The 12,392-nt window shown below is 39.3% G+C and overlaps 1 protein-coding gene across 1 annotated transcript in view; it reads left to right on the plus strand.

Moving 5' to 3' along the window:
* The first annotated feature begins 3,208 nt into the window (after positions 1-3,208).
* GYPC (glycophorin C (Gerbich blood group)) overlaps positions 3,209-12,392 on the plus strand; it is a 48,662-nt gene continuing 39,478 nt past the window's right edge. The window contains exon 1 of the mRNA XM_058195734.1: positions 3,209-3,439. Within this exon, the coding sequence (XP_058051717.1) occupies positions 3,403-3,439 (37 nt within the window). The 5' untranslated portion in view covers positions 3,209-3,402. The remainder of the gene's footprint in view (positions 3,440-12,392) is intronic.

Here is a 12,392-nt window from a genome sequence, read left to right on the forward strand (position 1 = left end):
ACACATTTATGTCCTAGGCTAGTAGCCTCAAACAATTCTATTCTTTCTCCCCCTTATAAGGAAGGTTCTCTGACAAATACCTCTTTGGTATGTTACATTGTCTGAGCCCATGGCTTCCTCAAACGTTACGGAAATTAAAGGAGAATATTTGTAGCTCAGGGTTAAAATGAGGGATGCCTGATGCTCTCTGAACTTGATTGTGTTCTTGCAAATGTTTCATTACCCTAATTAGGTAAACATCAGTATTAGGACTAGCACTGATAATGTTACCTAGTTTGGGTAATGAAACGTCTGCAAGAAAACAACAAAACTTAGAGATCACCAAGGTCCCCTCATTATAGAAACTAGATTTGGGTTAAACATTATTGGAACATTTCAGAAACAAAAACTATCTGCAATGTGGAAGGAGTCAATGTTCTTCCTTTTGCTAGAAGCATTTCAACAGAGGCCAGACAGCCTTCTGTCACCAAGGAGGTTGTAGCAGCTCCCTGCATTGCAGTCCCTGCATGGAAAGGCCAATTGGCACTAGATGACTCTAGAATCTCTTTCAATGTTATCTTTCTGGGTATTATTTAAGCAGTGAATTGTGCTTGCTCTCCAACAATGCCTACTCTCAGAGACTTTGTGCTATCAGGGTGCACTGCATCCAAGCATTGTTGTGAGATTAGCATTTATTTGTTTGTTTTGCAACCTTTTAAAGCTGTTCCACTTTACCCAGATTCTGGTTGGCAAACAAGAAAATAATAACCACCCAATCAAAACAATGAATATAGTAAAGCTCCTACTTTGGTGGCGGGCAGGGTGGGGTGAGGGAAGAAACTCATAATGGCAACTCTATTCAAAAGCCCAATGAAATAAAATAATCTTAACTGTTTTATGAAAATTGTAGCGTGGGAGGAGGGAAAAAATATAATACTGAGGCCTACCAGATCTATCTCTTCCATAGCTAATGGGCCTCTGTAGGTGGGCAGGACTCTCAGTAGATGTTCTCACAATGATATGGTAAAACCACACTTGGAAACTTAAACCAGTTTTGGTCGCCATGATACAAAAAAGATACTGTGATTCTAGAAAGGGTTTCTAGAAAAGCAACAAAGATGATTAGGGGGCTGGAGGCTAAAACATACAATGAATGGTTGCAGGAACTGGGTGTGTCTAATCTAACAAAGAGAAAGAGTAAGGCTGACATGATAGCAGTGTTCTGATATTGCCACAAAGAGGGAGTCAAACTATTCTCCAAAGCATCTGAGGGCAGGATAAGAAGCAATGGATGGGAACTAATCAAAGAGAGAAGCAACCTAAAACTAAGGAAAATGTGTATATAGTGATTTTTACTTGGCTGTACACCGCCCTGAGTCCTTCGGGAGAAGGGCGGTATAAAAATCGAATAAAATAAAATAAATAAATAAAAAATTTCCTGACAATGAGAACAATTAATCAGTGGAATGGCTTGCCTCCAGAAGTTGTGAATATATCTTGCTTTACCTGCCTACCAGCAGGAAGTCAGAACCAATCAGCATGCAGGGTGCACATCTCTGCACAATGCAGAGTTGGAATCAGGAGGTGTGAGCATGCATCCCTCTGCAACCTCCACTTACCCATCAAGCTTTGCAGTGTAGGTATGTAGTGATGGCTAAAGGCAGTTGTAGGCATCTCTAAATCGGCTTTAAGACTGGAAGACTTAAGTCTCCCATTAGATTTTTATACAACATGTCTCAGTAACTATCTAGCAGCCTAATACAGAGGTTTGTAAACTATGGGTTGGGACACCAGGAGGAAGGGGGCCTTGCAAGCAACTTGGAGGGTATTTGCAATTAGTTTTTAAACCTATTCAGGTTTGCATAGGTAAACCGATTATGAACACTTTCTCTTGGCTTTGCTCTTCATTTGATCTGTACAAGCTCAGACTCCCTAAGTCTCAGCCTGTACAGTAAATGTAAATGATTTCTCTTTCTTTCTTTCTTTCTTTCTTTCTTTCTTTCTTTCTTTCTTTCTTTCTTTCTTTCTTTCTTTCTTTCTTTCTCTCCTCTCTCTCTCTCTCTTTCTCCTAATTCCAAAGAAATTTTTAATTTTATTTATGGTGCAAAAGGGGAATTGGCCACATTCTTTTATTATTTTAGGAGGTGGTTGTATGGCAGCCTCTGACCTATCCAATCTCACAAACCATTTAAATAAATAAAATGGAGGAGAGAAGATTAGTGTATCCTTTTTTGAAATCCTGGATTGTGTGAGAAGGAAGGATGCATTAAGCATGGAATGGATAAATGAATGACTAGAATAATATTCCTACAGGAAATTACATCTTCCTAAATGCTAGAGAAAGACAAGGACATGACCCAACATTATCAACTACATGAATTACTGACTAGGAACCAACAACAAACAGAAATAAACAAAAGGAACTCTGATAGTGTTTCCAGTATCAGAGCAAAGTAATGTATTCAAAATAAGTTCCTAAAAACATGGACACAAATGTTTACTCGTGATAACAAACATTTTTAAATCTTACAGAACTACCTTTATAGTTGATCTTCTTTACCGTCATTGCTCATGATAATCATCTACACAATATATTAGATTTTTAACCCTTTAACACCTTATTACACTCCAGGCAGCAAATGTACCTAATACTCCTTCCTGCTCTGATTTTTTCAAGGACAACAACCCTGTGAGGTGGGTTGCACTGAGAGAGAGACTGACCCAAAGTCACCAGGCTGGCTTTCAGGCTTAACGTGGGGCTAGAGCTCATGTTTTGAAGTTCTCAAGATTTTAGATAATCATTATTACAACCCAAGGTATATATATAGCATACATAAAATACTTCCCTTAAAATCTTGTAATTGATTTATTACAGAGAATGTGTAACATCTCTGTAACATCAAGGCCATCTCAAGATTTTACAACAAGCTAGACATTAAAAGAAGGGACTTCTCATTTTGTGCTTCATTTTTTAAGTTTTTCTACTGCTTCTCTCATAAGTTTTTTTTTATTTTAAAGTTTTAGAAAGATTACAAAACTCTGCAAAACCTGTTGATGTAGAGGCAAAAAAACAATGAAAACCGTATCCCTTGCTAAAGATGGAAATGTCCCACAGTAAATACTGGCAGAAGATGAAGACTGCCTGTAAAAAAAAAAGAGAGAGAGAAGAAGCTGTTGCTTATCTAAAAAAGCAAGGCCCCTCCCCTTTTCATGCGAGCTGAATGTGCTGTTTCCTTTTCCAGTGGTAAATGGTCAAGAACCATGCTGGAAGCATCTGAACAAGCGAGGCTTTCTCCCGTTTGCTTCCCCGGTCTTTACTGCAGCTTTGCTTCATTCATCTTTGGACGTGAATAGGAAAGCACAGTCAGTGCACAAAAAAAAAAAAAAAAAAGCAAAGGGGGAGCATTTCTGAATGCTTACAGGATGAATTTCCCTAACAGTACAACAACCTCTCCTCCGCGTGAGTACTCAAAACCCCTCTTTGTGAAAAATGACACACGTACAACTCTTACGTTTCGTGTGTTTAAAAAAGAAGGGGGGGATCGCTGCCTTGCTCTCTCTCTTTTCTCTGAAAAAACTTTCTAAAGTAAGTTCTGGAAACTTTACTCCTCTCTTGCCTGCATTTACGAGTGTTGGTGGGTGTGAAAAAGCAAGCAGGGCAAAAAAAAAATGAAAGTTGTGCATGCGTTCCTGGGACAAGGCAGGACTACAACGCTCGTTTGCGAAGATCAACCTTTTAATTATTATTTTTTCAACGGCGTAGCTGAAAGTGTAATTGAAAGGGGAGCTGAAAAGGAGCGATTAAGGGGTCGATTTCCCTTTTCACCAAAAGGTGGGGGAAATGCAGTTGTTTAACTGTGTTGTGCTTCTTTCTCTGCGCCCTCTTTGAGGTGTTAGCACCTTGCTCAAATACAGACAGCGAACTGTCTCTCGGTAACATGAGAACCAAGCCCCAAACTGACGGTCTATATTTAGCCACAATGCATTTTTGTTTCTCAGAACTGGTGTCGCAGCCACTGAATGACAGCCGATTGAGTGGGGGGGGGGAAGCGGGTGGGCGTGTTTCCTGTTTCCAGAAGGTTATGTATTTTGCTGAAAAGTTGTAGCGGGGACCGAGTTAGCCCAGGGAGATTCATTGTGGGCGGTGAACCAATACTTGATCCTCAACCCGACCCTGAGAACTGAGAAGTTAGGCCGAGATCATATTGCCAGCTAGAGAGGGACTGGGAACTGGTTTCACAATGTTCAACACCATTAATATTTTTACCTAGAATATCAGGGAATGTGGCTTGTACAGAAGTACCTTACATCAAAATTAGGCCCTGCCTCCCACTTTAAAACCAACAGAAAAAAAAAGATGTAGGGGAAGAGCAAATCCAGTACAGTGGAGACTGTCTGTATCTTTCGTTCCTGTCACATGTTCAGGCCACAGACGGTTATCAAAGGGTGTGAAGGTCTGTGAGCAGACATATTAACATAAACTAATTGTTGTTGACTAAGTTTAGACTTCTGAAGTTGTCAGATTTCCAAATGATGGGATGGCATTGAGACACACACATTCTGCTTTAATGGAAATATGTAAACATATTTTTTGGTTTGTTATGTGGAAGGAGGCAAGATATTTTGCTGTCTTTCCTCCTCGGCGATAAATATTTGCAAGTGCACCACTTTTGCAGTTATGCCTTTGATTTTTGGTAGCCCTCACTCAACGGCTTTTATTTTGACTTAACTAAAATAAAATGCAAGTAGTTGCTACTCTGATCCTATGGGGACATCCTAAATCAGTTTGCCTATAAGCAATGGCACCAACCTGTCCCATTTCTAGAACTGTGTTGGATTAAAAAAAAGGAGTAAAAGGTACAGATTGACAAAAAAGAAATGGGAGATTTAAAAGGTGTCAGACAAGGTGCACCTTTGGCTTTGAATCCATCCACTGCTCACTTAAAGCCCCACCTAAGGTTTCCCCAAGAAATTCTTTCCAAAGGAACGTAGCCAATGAGAGAAAGTAATTGATTCAGCTGTCTGCTGAAAATAGAGATTTTACTTGTTCTAGGGGAAATAAATTTTCTTTGTTAGGTGGGACTTTAATGGTAGTAGAGCTAATAACAAAGTTAGAGTCACCAGTGCTTAGGAGAGACCAGTGACCCAGTGACTTCTATTGGATTTCCTCTTATTTTGCAGTGTTTCATTATAGCTGATTGGAATCCAAAATAAATTGGATTGTACATTTATTGGAATCCAAAATAGATTGCACCTTTTCAATAATTGTCAGTGTAGCTATCAAAAGGTTATAGTATGTGTGCAAAATATTTCCCTAGGGGTTTGGATTGATTGAGAAAAAAGTACACAACACACAGGCTTCCTTTTATAATGTAAGAAGGCAGACAGCATCCCCCTTAACACTTGAATTTCAAAGCTTGCAGCTGATATCAGCTGATACCACCCCTCAGGCATAGCTTTTCTTGAAGCAGCTGTGTCAGCTCCAGGTTTGAAGAGATCCAAGCCAAGCTGCCTTGCTTCCCCTTCACCAGGTTTTCCTGATTTATGTGGGCTTCCTGAACTTTGAGCACAGAATAGGCCTGGCAGTGGGGGTTTACGGAGGTGTGTTATGCAGCTACCACAAAGGAACTGCCATTTGCCTTCCCCAATTCCTAAATAACAAATTGCTCCAGAAGAGAATTGGTCAAGTAGTCCTTGACTTAAGGCCAGTTACTTGGTGATCGAAGTTCTGCTGGATTCTGAAAAAGTTACGAACATCTGCCTCTCTCTGCCTGCAGTCAAATGGCCACATTTTGGGCCCTTGGCCGTTTGCAGTGCCCCATGATCACATGACATTTTTGCCAGAAACCAGTGTTTACTTGCAGTGTTCGGCAAAAACCACCTCATAGCAAACAATGGATTCGCTTAATGGCCGCCACATTTACTTTACAGCCAATTTGCTCGCTTAACAACTGCCCCCATAAGTTGTAAAATTGATTAGGGTCATGTGACCCACTTCATGGCCTTAATTGGGGTCTCAATTATAGTCCTAACTCGAGGACTGCCTGTGAAAAGATTTCTTCTTCAAGCTTTCTGATGGTTTGAGGAATTTTTGAGAGGAAGTGGGGAGGATCCTTGAAGTTATAACTTTTTGAACCCCCAAAACTCATTTCACTAGGACATATGGGGCCTTTCAAAATACTGTTTTCTCTTCTCCCTACCCCCATTTCTGATACAAGCTTCAGTATCTATAAAAAATCAAGATGCATCCCTTTGATCCTTCTATAGTGCCTTCTCTGCCTGCGTGGCATTAACATTCTTCTACTGTCTTGCTAAATACGGAATATTGGGAGGGTCAGGTTCCTGGCTTCCTTGCAAAAATGTGCCACTGATAGGAGAAAATATTTCAAGGGTCCCTCCCATAGATTATTAGGTAAATTAAATCTATCTATGCCAATATATAAAATATAAAGATGTTTCCCAGTATTTGTCAGGCCATGCCATGTACTGATGCTATTCATCTTTGGAATAATTATTCCAGCATCCATATGATTAGGTGCATCATAAAACTGCAAGCACAGAAAAGAAGAGCAGGTCATCTAATCCAACATTATCTAAAATCCAGCCCATTTCCATTTGAAGGTAACATTCACCCCAGAATACAAGTAGTCCTGGATTTACAACAGTTCGTTTAGTGACTGTTTGAAGTTACAACGGCACTGAAAAAAGTGACTTGAATGTTTTTCACACTTACAACTATTGCAGCCTTCCCGTGTTTGTATGATCAACATTCAGACACTTGGCAACTGGCTCGTATTTATAATGGTTGCAGTGTTCTAGGATCATGTGATCATCTTTTGCGACCTTCTGACAAGCAAAGTCAATGGGGAAGCCAGTTTCAGTTAATAACTGTGTTACTTGGGTTCAATTATGGTTGTAAGTCAAGGACTACCGGTAGTGTTTATAATCAAAGAGGGCCATGTACATTCATTTTGTTCAGTGTCAGAAATTTCACCATAACCGAAGGACTGCATTTAGAAAACAAATACAGAATTAATGCTCTGATATTGTGAAAAGCATATTAGAAAAAAAATTTCTCTTCTGGCGTCCATTTTTTAATGTCCTTGAGAGATTTTATGTCTTATCTTGCATTAAGGAAAAAAATAAAGAACGAACAAAAATGTTGACCTGGAGGCAATAAAGCTATATTTTTATGAAGTTTTTCATATGTTGGCTATCCCCAAAAGGCAATCCTTTAGGACATTTTTATTCCAGTGGGTTTTAATATGTGTTTAGCTGTTGGTTAGTTCTTTTTTAAAGCACAAATATACAAAACTACTGCTGGTAAAATTCTTTGGAAAGACCTCTTGCCTCACAGTTTGGTCCTAGCAGTGTGATAGCCTCCACCTCCCAACAGGGTACAAAAAAAATTCAAATCAGCAACACATTTTGTTGTGAATTGCTTTAAAAAAAAACATATTGCAAGTTGCCTTGGAACTTTCATTTTGAAGCCAAAGACAATATAGACATCTTTGAGAAATATATGAGAAATCATTAAAGAATTGCCTTCTTGGATGGGACTACAGGCCTATCCAAAAGGCCGCAGAGTGATGCGCACATAGGAAACCATGCCTGTTGCTGCCCCTCATTTGGTAAAAATAGGGGTGTTATGAGCCCCGCTTAGTGGTGACGCTATTTTGAAGGCAGTCATTATGAAATGTTCACTGAATAATAGCCTGCTGTCTCCCCCTCACTTCCCATTACTTAAAGGGAGAAAAAAACACACTCAATCATTTCCTGTCTCATGATAAACAGGAGAAGTCTGGATTCCTTTTGCTTCCTTTCACAAAAGGAAGGAAGGGAAGATACATTTTCTCCCTCCCTGCCTGCTTGTTTCCCCCCTTGAAAAATAAATAATTTTCTTGATCTTGTAGAAACAATGTCTGCCTTCTTGCCTGCCACCGTTTCTCCAAATTTCCTGCAGGCACTACAGAGAAATGGAGCCATTCCTCCAATGGAGAAAGCAAGCTGTTTCATAGGATGTTTTTATAAGGAGGGAGGAAAAAAAAACGAGAGGGAGAGAGAGAGAGAGAGGAGAGAGAGAGACAGAGAAAGAAAGAGAGAGAGAGAGAGAGAGAAAGAAAAGAAAGAAAGAAAGAAAGAAAGAAAGAAAGAAAGAAAGAAAGAAAGAAAGAAAGAAAGAAAGAAAGAAAGCAGTCCGATGTTATACTGTTGTTTGGAAGCCTTCTGGCTATGTGGACCTAATCCTGCAGCTTGTTATCTTGCCTCTGCAGTGCTATATTCTCAATCTCAGAAGAGCAGAGAAATCAAAACCATTGTTGATAACAATGGAATATAAATGTGGGTGTTTTATAACAAACAAAACAATTGCAGTGTTATTGAACTGATATTTCATTGTGATTAGACAGTGTCATATGTATGAAAATATCATGAATTTTTCATTTTAATTAACTATGTTTACATTAAAAGATGAGTCTTCTCAGCTAGACTTTTGATTAGGCCACTTACTGAATGCGTAAAGTTCATATGTATAAAGGTTACCTTAAAACAGCAAATAATTTCAAATTATTTTGTCATTCAACACAGATAAAATGCTGGATAATGTGATCTAGTACATGTGTGATCTAGGATCCACAACTATTCATTTTTTTAAATAAATACAACATATCAACAGATAGAAGAATCGCTCTGCAGGCTTTCTAAAAAAGGTTTCTGTATCCAGGTATTCCTTGTTTAGTAATCACAATTGGGAGTGGCAATTGGATTATTAAGCAAGATGGTTACTAAGTGAGACCACGATTTAGGATCTTACTTCAGCTTTCCTTTGGCTTTACAGACCTGAGATGGTTGTACATGAGAGGATTGGTAATAAAGTTACATTTTCATCGTGGCTTATAACTGCATGGTCGTTAAACAAGTGTTCCAAGTAACACCCCCAACAGAATCAAAACTCAAAACTCTGAGGCAGGCATTTTCCTCAATGCATGAATTTATTAGAGATGTCATATTGGAACATCTGAGAAAACCCAAATCTGAAAGCCCGGGTTTTCCCCACCCAAAGTAAAGTCAAAGTTCCTTCCCCTCCATCCACATATGCATCACATGGTCCAATCAGGTCACTGTCCCAACTTTGGTTGACTTCCAGCCACGCCTCCCTAGGCTGAATGTCTTTGGTGCAGGTGCAGGCTAAACGTCCTTGACTCCCAAGGGAAAAATGTTATGATTACACACACCCCACACTATTTTCACCTCCCCCCTCCCGTTCCCACAGCTTGCCCATCCACCACTGACTCCCATTAAAGATGGCTCTAGGACTGGCAACTACCTTTATAGATAACTTGAGTGAAATGTCCTAGTTCTCCTCTCTGCAAATCAAATAAAGATCAACTCAAATGCATTCATTATTTACCAATTGCAGTTTTAACAAGCTAATCAGGATATTTCAAGTCTGTGATATGTACCAAGTTGCCTTTTAAGCTTTTGACTTTTCAAACATACAATGGGAAAGAGAATTGATGAATTTTTTGTTGGTGCACAGCACTTGTAGCTTCATTGAGGGAGGTTTCCCGAAAAATCTGTATTTAGAAAGCTACATCCCTTTATATCCCTAAGTCAAAGTGTTCCAAATCCAGCCTGCTGCTTTTATTTAATTCTGTTTTCTGAAGATATTATAGAGCCAATCAGGAAGAGTACATAATACATGTTCACTTGCATAATTGGAATGCAATTATTCCTGATTAACATAGAACAGATATGAGTGGTTGGACACCAATTGGCTATGATTTGACGAATCATAGCTTTTCCCCAGAGAAGAACAGAAACACATCATCTAATTTAGATGACCATCAGCATAATTTTTAAAATCCAGGCAAATGTACAGTATTGTCTGGTGAAGGAATAACAAAGGCTTTCTTGTAGATTAGGACTCTGTGAGGGTGATAAGAGCTACAGAAGCATCTTTGGATAATTATTTATTTCCACACACCCCCAACCCAGATCATCTCTAGTGCCAACCACCTGGCATATAAAACCAGCAGAAAACAGTATGAGGAATCCATATTAATAAGCTGTCCCAAGACATTGCCATAATTACTGTCATTAAATCCGTTTCTGAAACAATGACTGCTTGTTTGCTGAATGAAGGTACATGGACAGCCAGATAAGCCAGTTGACTTTGCAAAATCTCTAAAGCAGGGCAGCCTCTCATATAATTTGTTCTGCAACATATGTTTCGCCGCAGGGATCTCTCCAAATTAAAATGACAAATTCTGCTGAAAATTACTGTCTGTAAAACTTTTCTGAAAAAAATACGCCATTACTGCTGAAAAGTGGATTTCTACCATAAACATCATTTCCCATTTCTTTTTCATGTTAAGCTTACTTAGAGAGAGCCTCATTCCTTGTCCTCCATCCCTTGAGCCCTAAACATGTTTTTAAATGTCCATTATTTTTTATGTATTATTTAACTTAGTTTTTAGTTATGTTTTAATTAATTTTTCTTTATATTATCTTCAACTGACCACCTTGAGTGTCCCTTTTGGATAAAAAGATAGAATGTTAAGTATTTAAAGGGGGAATATATACTAAGACGCTGAGCTTGTCAATCGAAAGGTCAGCAGTTCAGCAGTTCGAATCCCTAGTGCTGCGTAACGGGGTGAGCTCCTGTTACTTGTCCCAGCTTCTGCCAACTTAGCAGTTCAAAAGCATGTAAAAAATTCAAGTAGAAAAATAGGGACCACCTTTGGTGGGAAGATGACAGCGTTCTGCGATCCTTTGGCATTTAGTCATGCCGACTACATGACCATGGAGACATCTTCAGACAGTGCTGGCTCTTCCGCTTTGAAACGGAGATGACCACTGCCCGGGAACGACTAGCACATATGTAGAGGGGAACCTTTATCTTTACCTATATACTTAGAATAGAATAGAATAGAATTTTTATTGGCCAAGTGTGATTGGACACACAAGGAATTTGTCTTGGTGCATATGCTCTCAGTGTACATAAAAGAAAAGATACGTTCATCAAGGTACATTTACAACACAATTGATGATCAGTATATCAATATAAATCATAAGGATTGCCAGCAACAAGTTATAGTCATACAGTCATAAGTGGAAAGAGATTGGTGATGGGAACTATGAAACGATTAATAGTAGTGCAGATTCAGTAAATAGTCTGACAGTGTTGAGGGAATTATTTGTTTAGCAGAGTGATGGCCTTCGGGAAAAAACTGTTCTTGTGTCTAGTTGTTCTGGTGTACAGTGCTCTATAGCGTCGTTTTGAGGGTAGGAGTTGAAACAGTTTATGTCCAGGATGCGAGGGATCTGCAAATATTTTCACGGCCCTCTTCTTGATTCGTGCAGTATACAGGTCCTCAATGGAAGGCAGGTTGGTAGCAATTATTTTTTCTGCAGTTCTAATTATCCTCTGAAGTCTGTGTTTTTCTTGTTGGGTTGCAGAACCGAACCAGACAGTTATAGAGGTGCAAATGACAGACTCAATAATTCCTCTGTAGAATTGGATCAGCAGCTCCTTGGGCAGTTTGAGCTTACTGAGTTGGCGCAGAAAGAACATTCTTTGTTGTCCTTTTTAATGATGTTTTGATGTTAGCTGTCCATTTGAGATCTTGCGATATGATAGAACCCAGAAATTTGAAGGTTTCTACTGTTGATACTGTGTTGTCAAGTATTGTGAGAGGTGGAAGTATGGAAGGGTTTTTCCTAAAGTCTACCACCATTTCTACGGTTTTGAGTGTGTTCAGTTCCAGATTGTTTTGGTTGCACCACAAGGCTAGTCGTTCGACCTCTCGTCTATATGCGGATTCGTCATTGTCTCGAATGAGACCAATCACTGTTGTGTCATCTGCGAACTTCAGTAGCTTAACAGATGGATCATTGGAGATGCAGTCATTGGTATACAGAGAGAAGAGAAGTGGGGAGAGCACACAGCCTTGGGGGGCCCCTGTGCTAATTGTACAGGTATTTGATGTGATCTTGCTTAGCTTCACCTGCTGCTTCCTGTTTGTTAGGAAGCTTGTGATCCACTTACAAGCCTGTTCCGGTACCTGTAGCTGGTTTAGCTTAGTTAGAAGAATGTCTGGAATAATGGTATTGAATGCTGAACTAAAGTCTACAAAAAGGACCCTTGCATAGGTCTTTGGAGACTCAAGATGTTGTAGGATGTAGTGCAGAGCCATATTAACAGCATCATCTGTTGATCTATTTGCTCGGAATGCAAATTGCAAGGGGTGTAACAGCGGATCCGTGATGGTTTTCAGGTAGGAAAGCACTAGCCTTTCAAAGGTTTTCATGACTACAGATGTTAAAGCAACTGGTCTGTGTTACATTAACTTAATCAGGGAAACCTTTTTCTAATTGCTAATGTTTATTTATTATTTCTACACATGCAATTG

The sequence above is a fragment of the Ahaetulla prasina genome, chromosome 1 (assembly GCF_028640845.1).
Source record: "Ahaetulla prasina isolate Xishuangbanna chromosome 1, ASM2864084v1, whole genome shotgun sequence".
In the NCBI taxonomy this organism is placed as follows: Eukaryota; Metazoa; Chordata; class Lepidosauria; order Squamata; family Colubridae; genus Ahaetulla; species Ahaetulla prasina.